The sequence below is a fragment of the Bos mutus genome, chromosome 1 (genome assembly GCF_027580195.1).
Source record: "Bos mutus isolate GX-2022 chromosome 1, NWIPB_WYAK_1.1, whole genome shotgun sequence".
In the NCBI taxonomy this organism is placed as follows: domain Eukaryota; kingdom Metazoa; phylum Chordata; class Mammalia; order Artiodactyla; family Bovidae; genus Bos; species Bos mutus.
Window position 1 is genome coordinate 125,987,982 of NC_091617.1, and position 23,023 is coordinate 126,011,004.

At 46.1% G+C, this 23,023-nt stretch overlaps 1 protein-coding gene across 1 annotated transcript in view; it reads right to left on the reverse strand.

Moving 5' to 3' along the window:
• GRK7 (G protein-coupled receptor kinase 7) overlaps positions 1–21,489 on the reverse strand; it is a 42,584-nt gene extending 21,095 nt beyond the window's left edge. The window contains exons 1-2 of the mRNA XM_005888772.2: positions 20,878–21,489; positions 18,896–19,333 (exon numbers count right to left, since the gene is read on the reverse strand). Coding sequence (XP_005888834.1) covers positions 18,896–19,333; positions 20,878–21,489 — 1,050 coding nt within the window. The remainder of the gene's footprint in view (positions 1–18,895; positions 19,334–20,877) is intronic.
• Between the last annotated feature and the right edge of the window lie 1,534 nt (positions 21,490–23,023).

The following is a 23,023-nucleotide window of genomic DNA, read 5'->3' on the forward strand; positions in this document are numbered from 1 at the left end:
TGCAGGTAGATTCTTCATCATCTGTGCCATCAGGGAAGTCCATAAATGGAGCATAACATTTAAAAATTGAAAATCACTATACTGTACACCTATAACTTACATAATATTGTATATCAACTATATTTCATTTTTTAAAGAAATTTTATTTAAGTTTAATCTCTGCTAGGTCTTTATTGCTGTGTGTGGACTTTCTCTAGTTGTGATGCTCAGAGGCTACTCTCTCGTTGCAGCCCAAGGACTCAGTAGTCTGTGGCATGTAGGATGTTAGTTCCCACATCAGGGGTCAAACCCGTGTACACTGCATTGGCAGGTGATTCTTAACTACTGGCCCACGAGGGAAATTCCAACTATATTTCAATTTGAAAATGTTATTTTGAATTCTCTGACAAGTAAATGTTTAATTGTATTTTGAAATTATATCATGACTAAATATAATAAAAAACAGAATTGTTAAAGCATGAAAGAAAAAGACAGTTACGCTGAAGCTAGCTTGTCTACCCAGATATGTTATCCAGACCCTCAGCAGTCGCGCTGAAAACCAGGTCCCGCATCATACCAAAGTATGATGTTTCATCAGCTTCTTAAAGTGGAGGAGCAACTTGGCCTACAAGTGGTGCCAACAGGGTACTGCCCAAGAGAGAGAGAAAAAGGAGGCATCAGTGAAGACTGTCAGTGTGTGAGTTTGTGAGCCGGTACACCAGCTTCATGAAACTTCTCTATGATGGGCTTTGGCGTGGGGTATTTTTCATCCCGTGTTGGCTACTGGCTGGCCTCTCAGTCTAGAAACTAATGGCTGTCAGTATCATGAAATTTGCTCGAATTATTTCTTTGATCATTTTCTTCCTTTCATTTTCTTTCTTCTCTCTCTCCTGCTCTCTCTCTCTCTCTTTAAATCTGAACTTATTGTGTTTCTTACCTTTTGCTTCTATTTTCCATCTCTTCGTCTTTTTCTTTCCTTCCTTTTTTAATCTGGGAGACTTCCTCAGTTTTTCTTCTAACTCTTCTATTTTTTTTTAAAGTACTTTATTAATGGGAAATTTCAAACACACACAAAAGAAAAGACACTAGAATAATAAACCCAGTGTACTCTACTCCCAGCTTTAACAATTATCAACACATGATCAATCTTGTTTCTTTTGTCCTTACTCACTCTTATTGCCCTCCACTCTACTAACTCAGATATTACTTGAAGTATTTCACTATGAATCTTTAAAAGGTAAGGTCACTTTAAAAAAAAAAAAGCAAACAAACCCAAAGCACTACAAACACCATTATCTCACTTTAAAAATAACAATAATTCTTGAATATTATCAAATATCTGGACATGTTTCCCTATTGTTCAGTAAACTTGTCCTCTAAATTGTTTGTTTAAATTTAGATTCAAACAAGGTTCACACAATGTGATTGATTATATGTCTCTTAAATCTCTGTGACAATTTTTTCTGTCTCTCCTCACCACCTCCCCTTGCAAGTTTTTATTAGAAAAAAAATTGGTTAAACTCTAGAGTTTCCCACAGTCAGACTTTGCTAATTGCATTCCTGTGATGTCATTTAACATGCTCCTCTGTTCTTTGTGTTTCCTGTAAGTTGATAGCTAGATCTAGAAACTTCTACTGAACTTTTCATTTCTGCAAATATGTTTTTATTAACATAATTAACACAGAATAATGTGCATAGATCTTATACTGTTGGTTCAGTAAATTTTGATAATTGACTACATCCACACAAATAGAACCCAAACCAGATGAAGAACATTTCCATTCACGTCGAAAGCTACTTTGTGCCCCTTCTGGTTCCTTCTCCTCCCTGCTGCCCAGGCAACCACTTCCTGATTTCTGTCACCATCAATTAGTCTTGCATTTCATATAGAAGGAATTGTAAGATAGATTCTCCTTTGTGTTTGACTTCTCTTTTTTTAAACATAGTGTTTTTTGAGATTTATCCATGCTGTTCTGCAGACATATTTACACATATTTTATTTCCAAATGTCCTTTTTCTTCTCTGAATGTTCTTTGTTTTACAGCATCTGTCCCTGTTTCATGGATGCAATATCTTCCCTTAAATCTCAAAGATAAGAATTGTAGGTTTTCAAAAATGTTCTTTTTTACTCCCTGAATTGTTCCTGTTTGCTCCAAGTTTCTTTCTTCTGTTTGTTTTGGCACTGCCTTTCATTTTGGATGATTTTTTTCAAGTGACAAACGATCTTTGTTTATGCTTAACAGTGTGACACCAAAAAGCTGACAAAAGCTTGGATTTCACTGCAGGGTGATTATGCCAAGCCATGTCATCAAGGATCTCACCTGTAGACCTTTTTTGTTAGGCTATTCAGTGTCCCCAGAGGGAGATTCTCTAATACTCCATAAGAGAGGTGTCAGTCTGCTTGCCCTCATTATGGGTGCTGAGATGGAAAGCTGCTAAAGGTCTCCTTGTGTGTAGTATTTCATCCTCTACAGCTCTGAGTTGGGCTATAAGTTCCTGGGTCAGGCTTCTCTCTGTTGAATCTCTTGAGCTGGGGTGGGAGAGGCATAAAAAAAGACTATAAACCACATCCTACTGCATTTCAGATGGTGATGATGGGTAAATTCTACTTGGTTACATTTATTGTGAGCTTGCTCTGTGTGTGGCAAGCTTCCAATGAGCAGATTTCAGAGGCAAGTGACTTGAAGGATTAAAATCACTAATCAGGACACTGGATAAACATCAGTTGATTGGTAGAAGCTTTAGGGTAAAAGTGGAGAGCATATGCCAGTCCGTCCTGAACAAAGGATTGTGAGACACACACTGGGAGAAAAATTGGAAATATTAATAATGGGAAATAGGTATTGAGTGTTTATTACACGCTAAATATTTTCTCCAATGCTTTCTATGATTTTCTTATTTACTCTTCATGATAACCCTATGAGATAGAGACTACTTTATCGCCCATTTTGCAGACTGGAAAACTAACCCACAGAGGTTAAATCTTGCCCAAGGTCACCCACCCAAGATTTACACACAGGCTTGCGTTGTGAATTACTACACTACATTGCCTCTGTGGAAATGGCTGAGGTAACTTTTTCTTACTCTTCCAAGTTCCCTTCAGGATTTCTTTTTCTCCCTCTAGAGTATCCTCCTTCCCTCTCCCCATCTGCCAAGTACTAAGTCTTCATTGTGGTCCATGCTTGCTTAAGCTACATCTCTTCCCCTTTTCCCAGCAAGTTCTCTGTTCCCTGCCTGCATTTCTGCTCACCAGGTTGGCTGGGCTGCTCCACACCAGAGGCTGCTAGGTGGTGGGAACCAGACCTTGAACCATGCCGGGACCACGTTGCTCCCTCTCCAGGAAATAAGGGAAGAATCGGCCAGCTGGCACTATAGGCCCTTGGGGTTTTGAAGCATTAATAGTATGGAGGGTAACCTCAGACTCATTCCAAATAATTTTCAGCACTAAATTTACCTCTTGACTCTAAAGAGAAAATATCATCACTGACTCAATGGACATGAGTTTGAGCAAACTCTAGGAGATAATGAAGGACAGGGAAGCCTGGTGTGCTGCAGTCCACGGGGTTGCAAAGAGTCGGACATGACTTAGTGACTGAACAAAGAATTTACCTCTTGGCCCCAAAGGCAGAAAATATCAGTGATGGAATTTTGAAGGGCACCACCCCCTTGCAGAGTGGAGGTATTTCACAGAGGAGAAGAATGGAATTAGCAGTGCACGCCAGAGTCTAAGCACCCAAATTCCATCACAGCCTCCAGCTGAAAAAATTAATTGCCTGCCCTTTACGCCATTTGTCTTCTGCATGTGAACTGCCTCCTCAGAACGGGGTGGGAGGAGAGACCGGGCCAAACAGCACGGGGCAGGGTCCAGCCACGCTGACCTCTCGCAGCTCAGTTTAACTCCTGCAGTTACAAAGGGCCCCCGCACATCAGTCTCTATGGCATCAAAACAATCTTTTTCAGTCCGTGTGACCAGAACTGCCATCGCAAGGGCTGTAGGGATCACCCAAGTGTCAGCAGCAACAGGACTCAGTGGAGGTTTTTGTGTATAGTTTAACTTCTTCTTTTGATTCATTTTGTTTTGTTTTGCCATGGTTTTCTAGTGCCCTTGGATGGGCTCACTCTGTCAACACCTGGTCAGGCAAAACACAGTATGCCCAGCATTCAGGATATCAAACATCAAACCTCGTAGGGTTTAGGAAGCCAGTTGTTGTTCTTGAGTTGCTAAGTCGTGTCCTACTCTTTTCCGACCCCGTGGACTGTAGCTCATCAGGCTCTTCTGTCCTTGGGATTTCCCATGCAAGAATACTGGAGAGGGTTGCCATTTCCTTCTCCAGGGGGTCTTTTCCACCCAGGGGTTAAACCAATTTCTCCTGTATTGGCAGGGAGATTCTTTACCACTGAGCCACCAGGGAAGCCAGATGGAGGTTCAAATCCCCACCCACCTGCAAGCGGGCAGCAGGAGGTGCATCTGCCACTGTCATCACACGTGGGTTGCTTAGTCCCATCAGGGCCACCTGTCACCTACAGGTATCCAGACTTGGAGGGAGGTGGACACCCCAGGCGAGCATCAGGATCCCAGCTAGCTTGTGGGGACCTGTGTGGACACCTCCTGCCTGCCTTGCTCTTGCTGTCAGATGCTGGCTTCCCCTGACCCTGCAGCTGTAGTCGCTCTCACCCCTGGGCCCCTGAGAGCGAAGTGGCTGGGTCCAGGCTGGGCGGAATTTGCACACTGAGTTGTCCAAGGGTGGCTCTGGGCAGGAGTGAACTGTGACCTCAGCCGCGGTGATGAGAACAGGGAGTGGACTTTCAGAGGGGCTGAGAGGGCATAGTTCGTCTCTTAATAGTTTTACACGTCCATAAAAAAAGTGTGTCCTCCGAGCATGCGTGCCGTGTGTACAGTGCAGGTCTTTCAAGGTCAAGGTCACTGCCAGTTCCCAGTGAACCTGCAAAGTTGGCAATCTTCAATTCATCAGGAAAAGAAATGCCTGTATCGCGGGCCCCGGGTGTGGCCAGGCCGGGCTGGATTTACTGAGTCGCGCGGGACAAAGAGGCGGTCAAAGAAGCTATCTCCGCGTCTCGCGATGGCCCAGCAAACTGGCCAGCGGAGCAAGAAACCGCCCGCGGATTCTCTTCCCCCCAGTTTATCACAGACCAGATCCACTCGACAGCACAATCCAAACAGAAGAGGGAATCAGAATGTACATCTTTTGTTTGCCGTGGCAGGAGAACTGTTGAGCAGAGGAAAAAAAACAAGCTGAGCTTAGCGCTATCAGCTGTTTCCTGGGGCTCGCTCCTTCCTTCCTCCGAGGGGGGCCCGGCCGCTTTGTTCTCGTTCCCAGCTGTTCCTCTGCGCCTTTAAGCGGTGGCCTTTGCAGACCTCGGAGGAATGCGGCCCGGGACCCCAGGGGACTTTGCTCCGAGGCCCCGCCCTATGAGCTTAGCGCCCCCGGCTGCAGCCTCCAGATCGCCGCCGGCCTAACTTTTGTTCCTCGTCCGCCTGCCTTGTTGCTTTCTGCCAGCCGGGGAAAGCAACTTCCTGGGCCGGGGCGGGAACCTCATCAGAGGGGCTTTGCTACTCTCCCTGACAGCCCTGGGAGAAGGGGATCCAGAAAAGGGGTCCCTGCAAGAACGAATCCTGCACCTATACAGTCTGGCGTCAGTCAGCTCTAGTGCACATCCCAGCTGTACTCATTATTAGCTGGTCACCCCCAGGCCAGTTACTCAACCTCTTTGAGCTTCACAGCTCTGATCTCATAGGATCGTGATGAAGATTAAAACCATAAGACACACTGAGTGCTTTTTCAAAGTCTGGCATGTTTCACACCCTCAATAGGTGTTAGCCACGACCAAGCCAAAGCTGGTCCTGTAGGCAGGGCAGCTACACACACAAAAAACCCAGAAGCCTCTAAGACTCCATCAGATTGAAAGATGAGCCTGGTGCATCATCAGAGATCAATAGCAGTAGTTCTTCCTCTGGAGTGTGTCCTTGGGTGGATTCATGTTCTGTGAATCTGTCCAGTGGCAGGCTGATGCCTGTTTTCCATGATGCCTCTAAAAGGCTCAGAATAAAATCACAAAGCTCCATGTGGCTGTGAGGAAGCAAGATGATGGTGTGTGCCTGCTGGGCTCAGCTAGCAGGCGAGCTGTGCCCTCACCCACTGCCCACCCCGCTGCAGCCTTGGAGTCCTGCTGGCTCTTTGCGTCCCTCAGAGAAAAAGCACAGCAGCCAAGGTCCCTGGAGCAGCTACAGTGCCTTTCCGGTGAGGCAGAAACAGTGCAATAGTGGGGATCACGACAAAGGGTTCGGTGCTGGGCTTCTTGTAGAATAACCATAGCAATCATTTTTTGAGTGCCTACCAAGTGGCTTATCTCTGCTAGGCATTTATCTACCTTAATCTTCTCATCAAGCCTAAGAGGCGAGCAGTATTAACCAAGCTCAGAGAAGAGGCATGACTTGCCTGGGGTTAAGTGCAGGGCTGAGACCAGCCTAAGTAGCAAGTCTGGGCCAATTAGGAGGCAGTCTGCCTGGCTTGGCTGGCTGTCAGTCCTCACTGTCCCCACAACCAAGTGCCCCAGGTGTGGGGTCAGCCTGTGCTTCTACAAACAGCAGCCATAGTAAATGGCAGAACCGGATTGACAAACTCACTGTCCTTCCATCTCACTGATCCTGTAGACCACATTTCATCAGCTGCACTTGATCTGAAAGGATGCTCTGAGCCTCCAACCCATGTCTACCTTAAATTAGAAGATGCGGCAACTGGTTGTTCTCTGGATTGCATCATCTCGCAAGACAGCCCCCTCCTGCTGCAGACTGCAGACCTCACGGCTCTTCTTTCTCCTCACAGCCACAAATCAACAGACAATGTGCCAGCCTGCCCAGTCCCCAGGGAAGACCCAGGGCCAACCTGCTCTCCACACACCAAGCCGTGCAGACTGTCAAATTCTCTTTCCTCTCTCCTTTGGTAACTACAGGTTTGTTCTCTGTATCTCACTCTTTGTGATCCCATGAACTGCAGCCCGTCAGGCTCCTCTGTCCCTGGGATTCTCCAGGCAAGAATACTGGAGTGGGTTGCCATTCCCTTCTCCAGGGGATCTTCCCAACCCAGGGAGCAACCCAGGTCTCCCACATTGCAGGCAGATTCTTTACTGTCTGAGATATCAGGAAGCCCATATTATTTTTTACTTTCCCTATATAAGCAGGATTTCATTCTTTTGTATGGAGAAGTAATATTCTAATGTATGTGTGTATATATACATATATGTGTGTGTGTATATACACACATCACTTCTTAAACCGACTGTTGATGGGTATTTCCATGTCCTGGCTTTTGTAAATAGTACTACTATGAACACTGCATTCCCCTATTCTTTACCTTCAACTCCCTCTTCCTGACTGTTCTTCCAAGGCTGATTTGTCACTTCTCTGCCTGGAAATCTTCAATGGCTCCCCAGTACCCTTGGCACTGGGTTCGAATGCCTTTGTCCGACTCCTCCAGCCCTCTAGGGCCTGACATACGCCCTTTTTCCAGTTGCACTTGCTGTCACCCCTCACGCCCTGTGACTTCACACTCGAGGCAGCTACAGAGTCAGTCTGTTCTGTGGCTGAGCTCTAAGCCTCTGATCAGGGCTGTCCACTGAAGCACTGTGGACATGGAGGGTGCTCTTTGGGCGGGGAGCGGGAGGGGGTGTCCTGCACATCGTAAGATGTTCACAGCCTCCCTGGACCCTATCCACTAGAAGCCAGTAGCAGTTCCCCCTTCATGACAAACCAAAAAGTCTCCAGACATTTTCATAATGCTCTGGGGGCCCAAACTGCTCTCGGTTGCAGACCACCACCCTATGCTGAGCCCTGTGCCAAGCCCACTTTCCTTTCGGTTCACCTGGCTCACCTCTGTTTGCCTTACAAGTCTGCCTTTGGTTGTCATTTCCTCCTGGAAGCCCTTCCTGACCCCATGCTGGGGTTGGTGACCTTCCTGCGCACCCAACTGGGACAGCTTGCCTGCTGTACTGTCACTGCCCTGTGGCTTGATGGTCTCTTCCCTGTCCTGGACTTCATGAAGACAGGCATTTGTCTGTACTCAGAGCCAAGTCAGTACCTGTGACATGACCTCACCTAGTAAATCACCTTGACCCCCTCTCCCTTAGCTCATATCCAAACCATTACTGAAGCTGGGTCATTCTGGAATCTCTTTCCAAATCAAACACTGTGCTCTGACTACCCCTCACACCCCCCACCACCCCCCAACACATGTGGGCTGAGCTGCCATCATCTTTCACTGGGATTGCAAACAACCACAATCCACATGAATCCCCTCTGATCTGCTTTCACTTCAGATGGAGTCATTTTGTTCCAAAACGGAATTCTAAACTCTGCCTGCTTTGGTTAAACACTTTCAAAGCCTTTCCAGGGACTTCCCTAGTGGTCTAGTGATTGAGAATCTGCCTGCCAATGCAGGGGATCTGGGTTCGATTCCTGCCCCAGGAAGATTCCACATGCCTCGGAGCAATAAGCCTGTGGGCCACAGCTAGTGAGTCTGCGCCCTAGAGCCAGTGCTCTGCAATAGGAGAAACCACTCCTATAAGAAGACCACACACCACAACTACAGAGTAGCCCGCTCACAGCAATGAAGACCCAGTGTTGCTATGAATAAATAATAAAATTTTGAAAATAGATAAATAAATCCTCCACATGGAAATCTGTTTCTGAGTCAGTTTCTAGTGACACCTACCAAGACACCACCCAAACTGCTTTGCGGAGTGAATTTCTATCTTCTTTCTGATGTCAGTGAGTTTTCCCCTATGGCTGATGCTCAGAGTCTCACATGCGAGTGGGCTCACTTCAGTCACGTCTGACTCTTTGTGACCCTATGTACTGTAGCCTGCCAGGCTCCTCTGTCCATGGGATTCTCCAGGCAAAAATACTGGAGTGGGTTGCCATGCCCTCCTCCAGATAATCTTTCCAACCCAGAGATCGAAACTTTGTCTCCTGTGGCTCCCGCATTGTGGGCAGGTTCTTTACTATTGAGCCACCTGGGAAGCCCCAGAGTCTCACATGTTAACAAATCCTCCCTGAAGAGCCCCACATACCACATCTTCACAGCACTTGTCATCATTGAAAGGTTACATTCATTGGGTGAAATGAAGTTCTGTCTCCTTCACTAGACTGTAAGCTCCATGAGGGCAAGAAATGTCTCTTTTTGCTCATGGCTCTATGCCTTATTTTATTTTATTGTTTTTTGAGGGAGTTTTGGTGGAGACCAGCATGTGACAATAAAGTAACCAGAATGCCTGTCCTGTGTGGTTCTCAGAAGTAAATTCTCAAAGAGAAGAATACTTGGAGCAGGGTCATAAGGGCTGTGATATATGTAGTTGTCAACCCAGCAATGCTGGGTCTTTGTTGCTGTTTCAAGTAATTAAAACACACTCAGAGATCTTTTAAAAATCACTTATTTAGTGTGTCCCTAGCATTTTATTCAACACAATAAGAGCTTCAAAATAAATATGATGGCTGGGACTTCCCTGGTGGTCCAGTGGTTAAGAATCCAGCTTGCAATGCAGGGGACACAGGTTTGATCCCTGGTAGGGGAACTAAGATCCCACGTGCCACAGAGCAACTAAGCCCATGTACCACAACTACTGAACCTGCATGCCACAACTAGAGAGTCCATGCACCTGAACAAAAGGTCTCACTGCTGCTAAGTCGCTTCAGTCTGTCCGACTCTGTGCAACCCCATAGACGGCAGCCCGCCAAGCTCCCCCGTCCCTGGGATTCTCCAGGCAAGAACACTGGAGTGGGGTGCCATTTCTTCTCCAATGCATGAAAGTGAAAAGTGAAAGTGAAGTTGCTAAGTCATGTCCGACTCTTAGCGACCCCATGGACTGCAGCCTACCAGGTTCCTCCGTCCATGGGATTTTCCAGGCAAGAGTACTAGAGTGGGGTGCTATTGCCTTCTCCGAAAGATCTCACAGGACTCAATAAATATCTCATGCAGCAACTAAGACCCGATGCAGCCAAATAAATAAACATTCAGAAAATAAATGTAATGCTGGAGCTCTGTCACCCATCATCCTTCTGAGTGTGAAGAACTGATCAGAGGTAGGGCAAGGTAACCAAACATGTCATGAGCTCTTGGGTCACTGTGCTAATTTCATTCTAATTCCTGACAAAATAGCAAGTTTTAAGGATTGACTCATGTTCCTTAAAATCTGAAGGTCATTGCTCTCCACATAGAACATTGAACTTGAAAAGTCCTGGCACAAGCCCCACTGCCTGATTTTCCTATTATATTTACCTCATATCTCTAAAACTGCCAAGAGTTAGTTTTAATGTGTGCATGTGAATGTCAGCTGAAAACAGGCTGGAGTGCTTATCACATTTATTATAGGTGAATACTGACGGTGGCTGGGACCACAGTTAATGATATTGTGTCGGGCTGTGCGAGGCTGACTCTGAAATATTAGTCACATGTTTCCCTGTAAAGGTTGGGCTCCTTTTCCAAAGTCTTAACTCCATCAGAGTTAACTTAACTTAACTCCATCAACTAAGCCTGAGATTGGTGTACACATCAGACCAGACTTAGGAAGTTATGCGTCATCACACACACTCATTCTGAGTTTTATTCAATGGAGGGTCTTTTACAGCATTATAAACCAGAGGCAACATTCTGCCCTGTGTGTGAATTTGAAAGTTCAGTTCAGTTCAGTTCAGTCGCTCAGTCGTGTCAAGGTGGAGTCAAAACTATAAGTGCTCTTGAATCTGGCATACCTGGGTTCATCTCACATATGAGCAATGTGACTTTGGATGGGTAACTTAACCTGAGTTTCAACTTCTCCATCTGTAAAATGGAGCTACATCTTTTTGTAAAGGCTCTATCTAGATGCCATCATCACTTAATTGAGAGGTCAGAAAGTTTCCAAACCATCGAGCAGTTATTAGGGGCATCCACTGTTTCTATCTATCTGAATTCCATTCCTATTCTCTTCCATCCCTATTTTCTTTTCTTTTGGCCTTATGGTGCAGCATGTGGGATCTCCGTTCCCCAACCAGGGATCAAACCCAAGGTCCTTGCATTGGAAGTGCAGAGTCTTAACCAATGGGCCACCAGGGAAGTCCCTCCATCCCTGTTTTCTATTGGAGAACACTTCCCTCTGTCCCCAATATTTATATAGGACAGAACTTCTCCCTGGCAACTGAGAACAGAGACCTAGTCCTGGCCAGTGGACTTGGATATGATTGGGCATGTAACTTGAGTTGTCCATTGAGAGTCTTCCCTGGGAATTTGAAGGACCTTTTGTAAAGAACTGTTCCCTTTCCATGAGATTGTTTGGTTGCTAGGATATGCGTGGAGCTGCCAGTGGCCTCCACGTAGGAGCTCCTCAGAGTGAGAGTGAGGCCAGTACCAAGGAGGGCAGAGCTGGGACACAGAGGGAGAGCTTTCAGCGACACTGCTCAGACCCTGGATCAGGCCAAACTGCTAGGCTTCTCAGTTATGAAAACCATTAATTTCATTTCCTTAAGTAACTTCACTTTGTTCCTTAAGATCCCTGATTGATAGCCCAGTAAATCATAGTAAAATGTAGGCCATATGTTCATCTTCTGAGTTTATGAGTCTTTTCCTATAAATAATTCAAAGACTATCTCATAGATTCATGAAATCTTATAGATTAAGGATGTCCTGGGGCCTGCCTGAGATGGCTGACTCCGTGAGTCAGGGATAGGTCTGGGACAGGAAGCCAGGGCCTCTGCATTCCAGCCAGTGCTCTTAAGCATCCTTGCCTCTCATTGTGTGTCTTCCTCAGTCTTTCTCAGACTCGGGCAGAACTACCCTCACCTTTCCTACGTGAATCATTGTCCAACTACCCGCAACCAAGGAGACCCACTGGACAAAGGGCATCACCTTCTAGAAGTGGCTCCATTCCCCCAATAACCATGGCCTCTTCCACCGAAGACAGCCATGCTTTAAGAGAAATAGACACAGATGTGGGTCTTGATGGAACTTAGGTGAAGCCAGAGAGCTGAACTCTGGAAGTAAGGCTGTTCAGAGCCCAGGGCCATACTTCAATTCTCATTACCTCGTGTGGGGATTATTACAGTAATTCATCATACTTCAATTCATCATATATGCTGTTAATCATCTTCTTAAAGAAGCACTCTGTATATCTAGACAAAACTATAAGTTGAAAAGATACATGCCCCTATGTTCACAGCAGCACTATCTGCAATAGCCAAGACATGGAAGAAACCTAAATGCCCACTGACAGATGAATGGATAAAAAGATGTGGTATAAATACACAATGGAATATTACTCAGCCATAAAAAAGAATGAAATAAGGCCACCTGCAGCAACATGAAGGGACCCAGAGATTACCATGTTAAGTGAAAAAGGTCAGAAAGAGAAAGATAGATACCATAGTATTTGATATCACTTATGTGTGGAATCTAAAATACGACATAAATGAATGTTTCTACAAAGCAGAAACAGACTCGCGGTCACAGAAAATAGACTTGTGTTTGCCACGGGGGTGAGGTGGAGGAAAAGAGGATTGGGAATTCCGATTACCAGATGCAAATTAGTACATATGTTGCTAAGTCGCTTCAGTTGTGTCCGACTCTGTGTGATCCCATAGACGGCAGCCCACCAGGCTCCCCTGTCCCTGGGATTCTCCAGGCAAGAACACTGGAGTGGGTTGCCATTTCCTTCTCCAATGCATGAAAGTGAAAAGTCAAAGTGAAGTAGCTCAGTCGTGTCCGACTCTTAGCGACCCCATGGACTGTAGCCTATGAGGCTCCTCCATCCATGGGATTTTCCAGGCAAGAGTACTGGAGTGGGGTGCCATTGCCTTCTCCGATTAGTACATATAGGATGGATAAACTATAGCACAGGGAACTATACTCAGTATCTTATGATAAACCACAGCGGAAATGAATATGAAAAAGAACACACACACACACACACATCTTTGCTATATAGCAGAAATTAACACAACATTGTAAATCAAATATACTTCAATAAAACTCTTTAAAAAAGAAGAATCACTCTGGTCATGCCATTTTCTTGTTGAAAAAAATCTTCAATACTAGGTGCATATCACATTCTTTTCTTGCCTTTAAGATATAGTGGCCTTCAGAGCATCTATATTGAACTTTATATTCAGAGACTGTCAAACATGGATAGCGTGATAACAAACTCCATGAATACAGATGGCAGCTAGTGTGATTAATCTCACTAGGATTTTGTTGTTGTTGGTTTATGGTTTGGGCTCATTTTGAATTAATTGTCCTCATTTTATTTATCTATTTTTAAAATTAATTAATTTATTTTAATTGAGGCTAATTACTTTAAAATATTGTAGTGGTTTTTGCCATACATTGACATGAATCCACTACGGGTGTACATGTGTTCCCCATCCTGAAACCCCCTCCCACCTCCCTCCCCATCCCATCCCTCTGAGTCATCCCAGTGCACCGGCCCCGAGCACCCTGTCTCATGCATCGAACCTGGACTGGCAATCTGTTTCACATATGATAATTTACATGTTCCAATGCTATTCTCTCAAATCATCCCACCTTCGCCTTCTCCCACAGAGTCCAAAAGACTGTTCTTTACATCTGTGTCTCTTTTGCTGTCTCGCATATAGGGTCATCGTTACCATCTTTCTAAATTCCATATATATGCGTTAGTATAGTGTATTGGTGTTTTTCCTTCTGACTTACTTCACTGTGTATACTAGGCTCCAGTTTCAGCCACCTCATTAGAACTAATTCAAATGCATTCTTTTTAATGAACTGTCCTCATTTTAAAAGCAAGACACTTCTCAAAAATTCACAGGTGTCCGTTTCTGTTTTAAAAAGTCAGGGGACTTCTCTGGTGACCCAGTGGATGAGAACTCGCCTGCTAATGCAGGGGACACAGGTTCAATTCTTGGCCTGGGAACTAGGATCCCACATGCTGCAGGGCAGCTAAACCTGTGCACCGTGACTACTGAAGCCTGTGAGCCCAGAGCCCCTGCTTCACAACAAGAAAAGCCGCAGCAACGAGAAGTCTGAGCACCGCAACTAGAGTGGCCCCCCTCGCTGCACCTAGAGAAAGCCTGTGTGCAGCAACGAAGACCCAGTGCAGCCAAAAATAATAAATGAATGAATCAATATTAAAGAAAAAAGAGCCAGAACTTTGGATCTCTGTTCTCACAGTGTGGTCACTGGACACGAGGAGTGGCTTCCCTCCTTAGATGGAAGTGCTCACTCTGTTCTGGGCTCCACGGCATTCGCTTCACTTCTTACACTGCATGCCTCGCCATTTGGGTTTGCTCCTTCAGCTCTGCACAATTGTTGTTCAAAGTCTTTTTAATCCACATTATAGAATTATCTCACAAATGCAATTTCCCTGTAAGGCAAAATGATACATGCTTTCCTTTGATAGGATCCAATCGGTGTCAAAATGTTCTAGTGGGTTTCCTTAAATTTATGCAAAAATTTAGCAGGACTTTTCTTTACAGTTCTACCTTCATCCAGCTGATCATACTCTGGGAATATAGTGAGATCTGTACTTAAAAATTTTGTTTTTATTTGGTTGCACCAGGTTCTAGTTGGGGCATGTGGGATCATCGATCTTCACTGTGGCATGCAGGATCTTCAGCTGTGATATGTGAGATCTAGTTCCCTGGGTTCCCTGCACTGGGAGTGCAGAGTCTTAGCTACTGCACCACCAGGGAAGACCCAGTAATTCTTTATATGGTTTCTTGACATCAAAACATTAGTTAGTTACAGAAGCTGTATAAAATATGTTCCTTTTCATTTCTTCTGTGAAATGGATTGTGAGTATAATGATTTAAAATCCACTTGGGGGCCCAGTTATTGTGTGGGAACTGCAGTAAGTACGATACTGAAGGGCTTCACTTAGCTATGTAGACCAGTAAACAGTGAAGGAGGAACACATTTCTTTTTTCTTTCTTTCTGTGGCTTTCTAAACCTTCTCTCTGACCCCCTTTTTTCCCTCCATCCTTCCTGAAAATCTCCCTGGGCCTCAGAGGCAGGTCCAAGGACCAGGGCATAAACTTTCTTGGATGGGGCAAGTGGTCTAAACCCAGAAATCTGGTCTCTTGGGACAAAGAGGGACTCAGAAAAGGCAAAAGGGTGAGAGGCCTCTAGGCATTGTATGCACGCACGCTAAGTTGCTTCAGTTCTGTCTGACTCTGTGCAACCCTATGGATCACAGCCTGCCAGGCTCCTCTGTCCGTGGGATTCTCCTGGCAAGAATACTGGAGTTTCCATGCCCTCCTCCAGGGGATCTTCCTGACCCAGGGTTGAATCCGAATCTCTTATGTCTCCTGCACTGGCAGGCAGGTTCTTTACCACTAACACCACTGGGGAAGCCCTAAACCCCATCAACTGCCCTTGTTATAGTGGACAATACTGAGGAGGCACCAAAAGCTTCCTGCAGGTTCCAAAAGAGCCAGAGAGCTGGATGCAGGAGGAACTGTCTCTAAATATTCTCTTGGCCCATGAACAGAGCTGGAGGAAGACTGAGAAGGGATTTACAAGAGACTGAGCCGTGTGTCTCCTCATCCTTCAGCAAGGTGGAGACGGTGCCACTGGTCAGCATGATGCATGCCCACGGGACGCTCAGAAGGAACACTTCCTCTCTGCATAATGAGCAATACAAATTCAAAATAATATACTGAAGTAGTACACTTCTGATTTTGTGTGCATTGATAGACATGCATTCACGGTGTTTCTCTTTTCATAGTAAAGTCCCAGGGAGGCAAACACTCTGCTTCCTCCCCATCTTCTTGCTTCCTCCACCTCTACTTAGGAGATAGTTATACTGAAGTTCTCCATCCTTCTCCACCGCTTTCTCGATTTCTCCACCTTCGTTCAGCCTCTTTCCTTTCTACACGACCAGCAATTTATCTCCCGAATCTTTTTTATTTTTCCCACTATTTTTGGTTTTAAGCCATAAGGTATGTAGAATCCTAGTTCCCTTACCAGGGATCAAACTCAGGCCCTGTTGTCCTTGGGAGTGCAGAGTCTTAACCACTGGACTGACAGGGAAGTCCTCTCTTCTGCTTCTAGCCTCAGCATCTAAATCTCCAGTCTCCCTACTTAAAACTCCATCCTGCTCCTTCCTTCATCTCACTCTTTACTTCCAGGTCAATCCAACCTCTGCCATCTGAGTTTTGACCTTGAAAACCTCTCTTCCTGAGGACACTGTGGTTTCCAGAATGTCAAACCCCGCAGACTGTGTGACCTCTTGGCAGTACTTAACAGTGCTGACCACACTCCTCACTTAAATCCTCTTTTTCTTTGGCTCCTGTGGCAGAGGCCGCCAGTTACTTGCTCCATATTCCTTAGTAGTTACTTGGTCACCTTCCTTAGTAGCTATAATTCCTCTCTCCCTCTCAAAAAAGCAAAAACAAAAAAAGTCATTTATCAGCTGCCCCTGCAGGTGGGGTGGCCAGATAAATGTCCTAGCCAATGAGATTTAAATGGAAGCTGTCAGATGGGCCTTCTAGGGAAGTCCCTTAGAGGGAGATATATTCAGTTGCTGTGGGCATCCCTATTTACTCCTGACCCTTCTTCCTTTCTCTGCCTAGACTTGATGGCTGGGGCTAGAGCAGCCATTTTGCAACACATGGAAAAGGACAAAATCACAGAGATGTGATTCCTGCCATTATCCCATAGCTGTGGAACTAATATCAGTCATCCTTATCTCTACACTACTTGTTACATAAGAAAAATAACCCTTTCTTTTGTTTAATCCACTGTTATTTGGGTTTTCTATTATTGCTAGTGAAATCAACACTTAACTGATACAGCTCCAATGACTCTGCCATTTTCATCCTACTTCTTTAATCTCTTCAAGACCCCTCTTCTTCCACACCCCCTACACGTTGCTATTTCTTGGTCCTCTTCCTCCACTGTTTCTCTTTCTTTTCTTTGTGTCAGGCGTTTTTTTTTTTTTTTTTTTTTTATTTTTTTTAAACTTTACAATATTGTATTGGTTCTGCCATATATCGCAATGAATCCGCCACAGGCATACATGTGTTCCCCATCCTGAACCCTCCTCCCTCCTCCCTCCCCATACCATCCCTCTGGGTCGTTCCAGTGCACCAGCCCCAAGCATCCAGTATCGTGCATCAAATCTGGACTGGCGACTCGTTTCATATATGATATTATACATATTTCAATGCCATTCTCCCAAATCATCCCACCCTCTCCCTCTCCCACAGAGTTCAAAAGACTGTCCTCCACTGTTTCTCAAACAATCCAGTGGTGTCTGCTGCTTCCCAAGCCATGATGACTCCAAATTCCAGTGTCTAACTCAGACCTTTCATCACAGCACCTGCCTGTCATAGAAGAGCCTTATATATACTATACTCACAATTAAACTTTCCAGCTTTCCCATAACTGTTTTCTTCCTTCTAGTCACTGGAGCTAGGGACCTTCCCCATTCCTCACCCTCATACTCAGCTGGTCCTGAAATCCCAACAAGTCTCTTTCCAACAGCTCTGATTTACTTCCCACTTCATCAGTCCTAATGTCTTACACAGGCGCCATCATTTCTTCCTGCACCACTGCATATGCTAGCTCCTCTGCTTCCCATCTACGATCAAACTGGTGTCTAAAAGAATGCAAATCTGATCATGTCATTCCTTTTTAAAAATTCCTTCAATAGCTTCTTGTCCCTCACAAGAAAAGAATTCCAATGTCTTTGCATGATCTGAGCCTTACATGTCTTGTCAACATTCCTTCCATTATAGCCACATAAAATCACCTTCAGTTTCCCAAACTTGCCATGATTTTTCTCACTTCCTTGCCTGATTGTCCTCTCTGCCTTGCAGGCTGGAAACTGTGCAGAAACAAAGTTTTAAGTGTATGTTTAGGAACCTGACTTGACCCTTTATCTTCCTGGGACTTCTCCCATCTTTGTGCACAGAAACTCAATAGTAAAGACCTGTCAGAATTTGAGAGATTTTTGTATTGATCACTTAACATAATGTGATATAAGAATTAATCTTAACATATAAGAATTAATATTCTTATAATCCCTTTTTTAATCAAAGAATTCTCTGCAAGTCTCTTTGGACCAAACTGATCAAAATAAACATCAGTTGCCTTTGTTGACTTGTATATATCTTTTCATTTAAAATTTCACCTTTGTCCAATGTAAAACATTTCTCCATTGTGCACTCAACAGGAAAGGAGATATTTAATGGGCTAAGTGTTGGGGTTTCTTCTATTTATTATCCTATTAAATTTTACCTTCTGCTGCTGCTGCATCGCTTTAGTCGTGTCCAACTCTGTGTGACCCCATAGACGGCAGCCCACCAGGCTCCCCCGTCCCTGGGATTCTCCAAGCAAGAACACTGGAGTTGGTTACCATTTCCTTCTCCAATGCATGAAAGTGAAAAGTGAAAGTGAAGTTGCTCAGTCGTGTCCGACTCTAGCGACCCCATGGACTGCAGCCTACCAGGCTCCTCCATCCATGGGATTTTCTAGGCAAAAGTACTGGAGTGGGGTTAGAATTTTAGGGTCCAGCCCCTAAAATTTTCCCGAAGAGGAAATCAAAGCTCTACTGATGCAGGAACACAGCACCAGGGAGGTGGTCATGGGCAGGACATACCTAGCTCCTGGCTATGGATTCAGCTCTTGCTATCTATGGTGAAGGCACAGACCACCTCCAATTCACAAAGAAGGCTACCCTCTGCTTCCAAAGAGGAGAACAAAGTAGACCTCAAAGAGCCAGTAAAGCTAATCCTCTTACACCACTTAAGGCAAATGACAGCACAAGGGGTTTAGGAACAAGAAAATTAGAAGCATTAAGTCCAAGGCTCTGTCTGCTCTGGGAAAGAACAGCTTTCTCCCTTCCTCTCTGACTCTGTGGCCCACCTTTGGGCCAGTGGAGGCTCACTCACCCTCTGGGTGATGGGTTTACCATCCTGGATCTGCACGGCCAGCCCCAGGTCAGACAGTCTGCAGTTGCCGAGGTCGTCCAGAAGCACGTTCTCGGGTTTCATGTCCCGATAGACGATGCCGAGGGAGTGGAGGTGCAACACGCCACAGGTTATCTGGGCCGAGTAGAAGATCACCCTGCTCATGTCCAGGCCTGGTTCACCCACGCTGTAGATGTGGAACTTGAGGTCTCCACCATTCATCAGGCTCATCACCAGGCAGAGATGGGACTTGCTCTCAAAGGCGTACGCCAGAGAGACAATGAACGGGCTGCTGACCCTCTCCAAGATTTCCTTTTCCAAGAGAGCCATTTTCTCACCATTTTTCTTCTTCAGTCGCTTCTTGTCCAGTTTCTTACAGGCATACATCTTACCGGTGTTTTTCACCTGGACAGCACATACCTTAAGGAGAGAAAGAAAGGGAAAAGAAGAGGTAGAAATAGACAGCAGTGGAGAGAGGAAGGGAGTGGAGGATACAGAGGATGGAGGGGCAGAAACCAATCAAGGTGGCAAGATAGCAGGCTTACTGAGGAAAGAAAAGCTGTGAGTGAGAGGGTTCTTGGAGAAGGAGCTTCGACCACAGTGAGGTATCACGTGACGCATACTAAATGGGCCATTAAAAAAAAAAGGAATAACAAGTGTTGGCCAGAATGTGGAGAAACTGAAACACTCATGCATTGCTTGTTGTTGTTTAGTTGCTAAGTTGTGCCTGACTCTTTGTGACACCACGGACTGTAGCTCACCAGATTCCTCTGTCCATGGGATTTTCCAGGCAAGAATACTGGAGTGCCACTTCCTTCTCCAGGGGATCTTCCTGACCCAGGGATCAAACCCAAGTCTCTTGCAGTGGTAGACAGATTCTTTACTACTGAGCCACCAGGGAAGCCCTCATGCATTGCTGGAGGGAACTTAAAACATGAAGACTTTGGTGATTTCCCAAAAAGTTAAACACAGAATTGCCCTAAGATAAGACCCAGCAATTCCATTCCTCGCCACATATGAAACAGAAATGAAAGCAGGTATTCAAATTAATACTTGTACGTAAATATTTACAGCAGCGCTATTCACGATAGCCAAAAGGCAGAAACAACCCAACTGTCCATCAATAGATGAACGGATACATGAAATGTAGTATTCCCATACAGTGGAATGAAGTATTGATCCACGCTACAAGGTGAATGAACCTCCAAAACACTACTCAGCAAAAGTACACTTTTCAGTGAAAGAATTCAGAGACAAAAGCTCACATATTGTATGACTCCATCTATATGAAACATCAGAATAGGCAAGTCCATAGAGGCAGAAAGTAGCCCAGAGGCTGCCAGGAGCTTGGGGGTTGGGGTGGGGAAGTAGCTGTTAATGGGCACAGGAGTATTGAAAATGGAACTAGAGATGATGGCTGCATAACATTGTAATGTATTAAATGCTATTAAATTGTACACCTGAAAATGGTTAATGGCTAATCTTATGCAAATTTCATCTCAAAGAATTTTTTTTTCTTCTTAAAAAAAAAAAGCTGAACACAGCAGCGGTGCAAAACAGATTTATAGACTCTAATTCAAGATGATTGTTTTCTTAGGTACCTGAAGTTTTTCTCAAATTACCTCCATGAGCACAAGTAAAGGGGAAGGGAACTCTCCCATTGTATTGATATCTTGATATTCACCAAAGGGGCATTTCAGAGTGTTCCTGCCTCCTGGAAACCCCATGATCATGATTCCTGGCCAGTTCCACATCTTGTTTGTTTTTCCTATGGCATTCTCACTTTATTTCACCCAGCGACAAAAAAGAAGAGGTGAGAGCAAGCTAGGAATGCTTTCTCCACATGTGGCACTGAAATTAGTTCTAAGATCCCTTAAGATTAAAAAGAAGACAAAAAGAAGACAAACAGAACTCTATTATGCCGTCTATCTCCTCTTTCAGCCTGGCTCCTCGCAGACACTTACCTCCCCGAAACCACCTTTCCCCAGCACCCGGAACTCTTCAAAGTACTTGTCTGACACTGGCTGCATCTCGAAGACTTTCCATTGCAGAAACTTGTCATAGAAGGGACTGGCTAGGAACTCCCGGAAGGGCTGGTCCTGCAGGAAGGCCATGACCTCGGCCTTGGCCAGCTCCACCAGGGATGCTCGATCGTCGTCGGTGGTGGCTGCTTGGCACTTGGTGACCAGAGCTGGGCTGAAGAAGGGGTGTGGGCGCCCCGGGACAGGGGCGGCGGCACAAGTGGTCACCAGCCCCTGCAGCGCGCTGCCCTTGGCGGGGCCCTCTTCGGCCAGCTCCCAGCTCTGCACCTCCTCCAGAAAGCCCCTGGCCTCCTGGTACGCAGGCACCGTGGCCAGGAAGTCCCGGAAGAGGCGGCGGCCGATAGGCTGCTGCTCGCACAGACTATGGAAGTCGGTGGCCAGGGCCTGGCGGAGCTGCTCGCAGCTCTGCGGCCCGGGCAGCATCAGGCTCCGGCGCCGGCGCTGCAGCTCCTTGCTGTCGGCGTCCGAGGACTTCCGAGCCTGCAGGTAGGCCGTGTTGGCGATCAGGTTGTCCAGGCCCCCCATGTCGACCATGGCTGAGCACCGATCGTGCTCCCCTGGTACAGACAAGGAAGGATGGAGAGTGGCGGCGGTGGAGACGCGGTCAGGCCCGGGGCCAGCTGGCAGCTCTCTGATCCGAGACGCAGTGACTTCCAGGGGATTTACAGCGAATCTTTGGGGTGACGGATGGGACTGGTGGAGGGTGAGGAAAGAGGTTTCTCTAGTAAGAAGCTTTGCTGGCTATGTATAGCTGGCCAGGGACGGGCGCATCACGGATCACCCAGCAACCTGGAACACCTGCAGGGTCTACCTGTTCATCCCCTGGCCATGTTCCTCACACCTGCTTCCTGCATCCAGTGACCAATCACCAAAGGAAAAGACTCATTCTACGGTGATGCGCTGTTTGCTGTTGACAGCAGTGTTTTCAACTGTGTCTGATTTTACATTTCCCAGCAAGTGCAAGCTCTGTAAACCCCTAGGAGAGACGGGTCAGGAAGAGGAGCTGTGAGAAGCTGGAGAGGTTTTCCTTCCCCCAGTCTAGCAGCCTGATACAGAGCAGGTTACAGAAGGGGATGCTCTGAGCTGCGAGTCACTGGACATGTTCCCAGAGGCCCAGGTCGTGACTCTCAGGGCAGGGGCTGTGGCTCTCCCATGGCCGGTGGCACCCTCAAGTGCCTGTGGAGATCCTCAAGACATGGCTGCCTTAGTTCTGAGGAGTCTGTGACCTACAGTACCCTGTTAAAAGGGGAGGGTCACCCTGACCCGGAACATCCCGTGAAATGACATCAGCAGGGAAGTCGCCCACTTCACAGCAGGTGGCCCAGACTCTCCCAAGGGCACAAGCCTAATGAAGGGGACCTGAGAGTGAAGGAGCTGTGTGTGGAGACCCCAAGCAGGGATGTTCCAGGCATGGCCCCTGGACACCTCGGCCCAGGCTGCTTCATGAAACCAGGAAGCTTCCCTCCACGGAGATGACTCTGAGCTGCCCCAGACCACGACCTCACAAAGAACAGAAATTGGTTTAGACAGAGATCAGGCTAAGAATCTCTGCTCCAAAAATAACACTTGTGTCCTACAGGGAGAGAATTCTAGGGCTTTTTCTTCACAAAGCAAGGCTAAGGCAGCTTAAAAACAAAGTCATTCAGTATTATGCCAGAGTGTTTAAAAGGGAAAAGAAGAGAGAGAGGAAGGAGGACGGAGGGAAAAAAAAGAGCTGGTCAGTCTTTTTCCAAACAAACAACCTCTAGCACACTCTCTGTCAAAACATCACTGTGATGGCCATGGTGGGCCTGAGCAGAGCCTGCCACCTGGCCCCCGGAGCAGATATGCGCTTGGCCTCACGCTACCAAGAATTATGTAATGAACTCGTGGGTGCCCTTTGGCTCTGCACTGCTGCGCTGTAAACCATCGGACCAGTGCAGAGGTGGAGGATCTGCATGAGTGACCACTGTTCAGAACCATCACCTGCTTTGCAACCCACACTAAAAATGTTGATACTTTTTTTTTTTTTTTTGTCTTTGACAGGTCATCCCAGGCTCACATTTCTGAGTAGAGAAAAATCAATTGG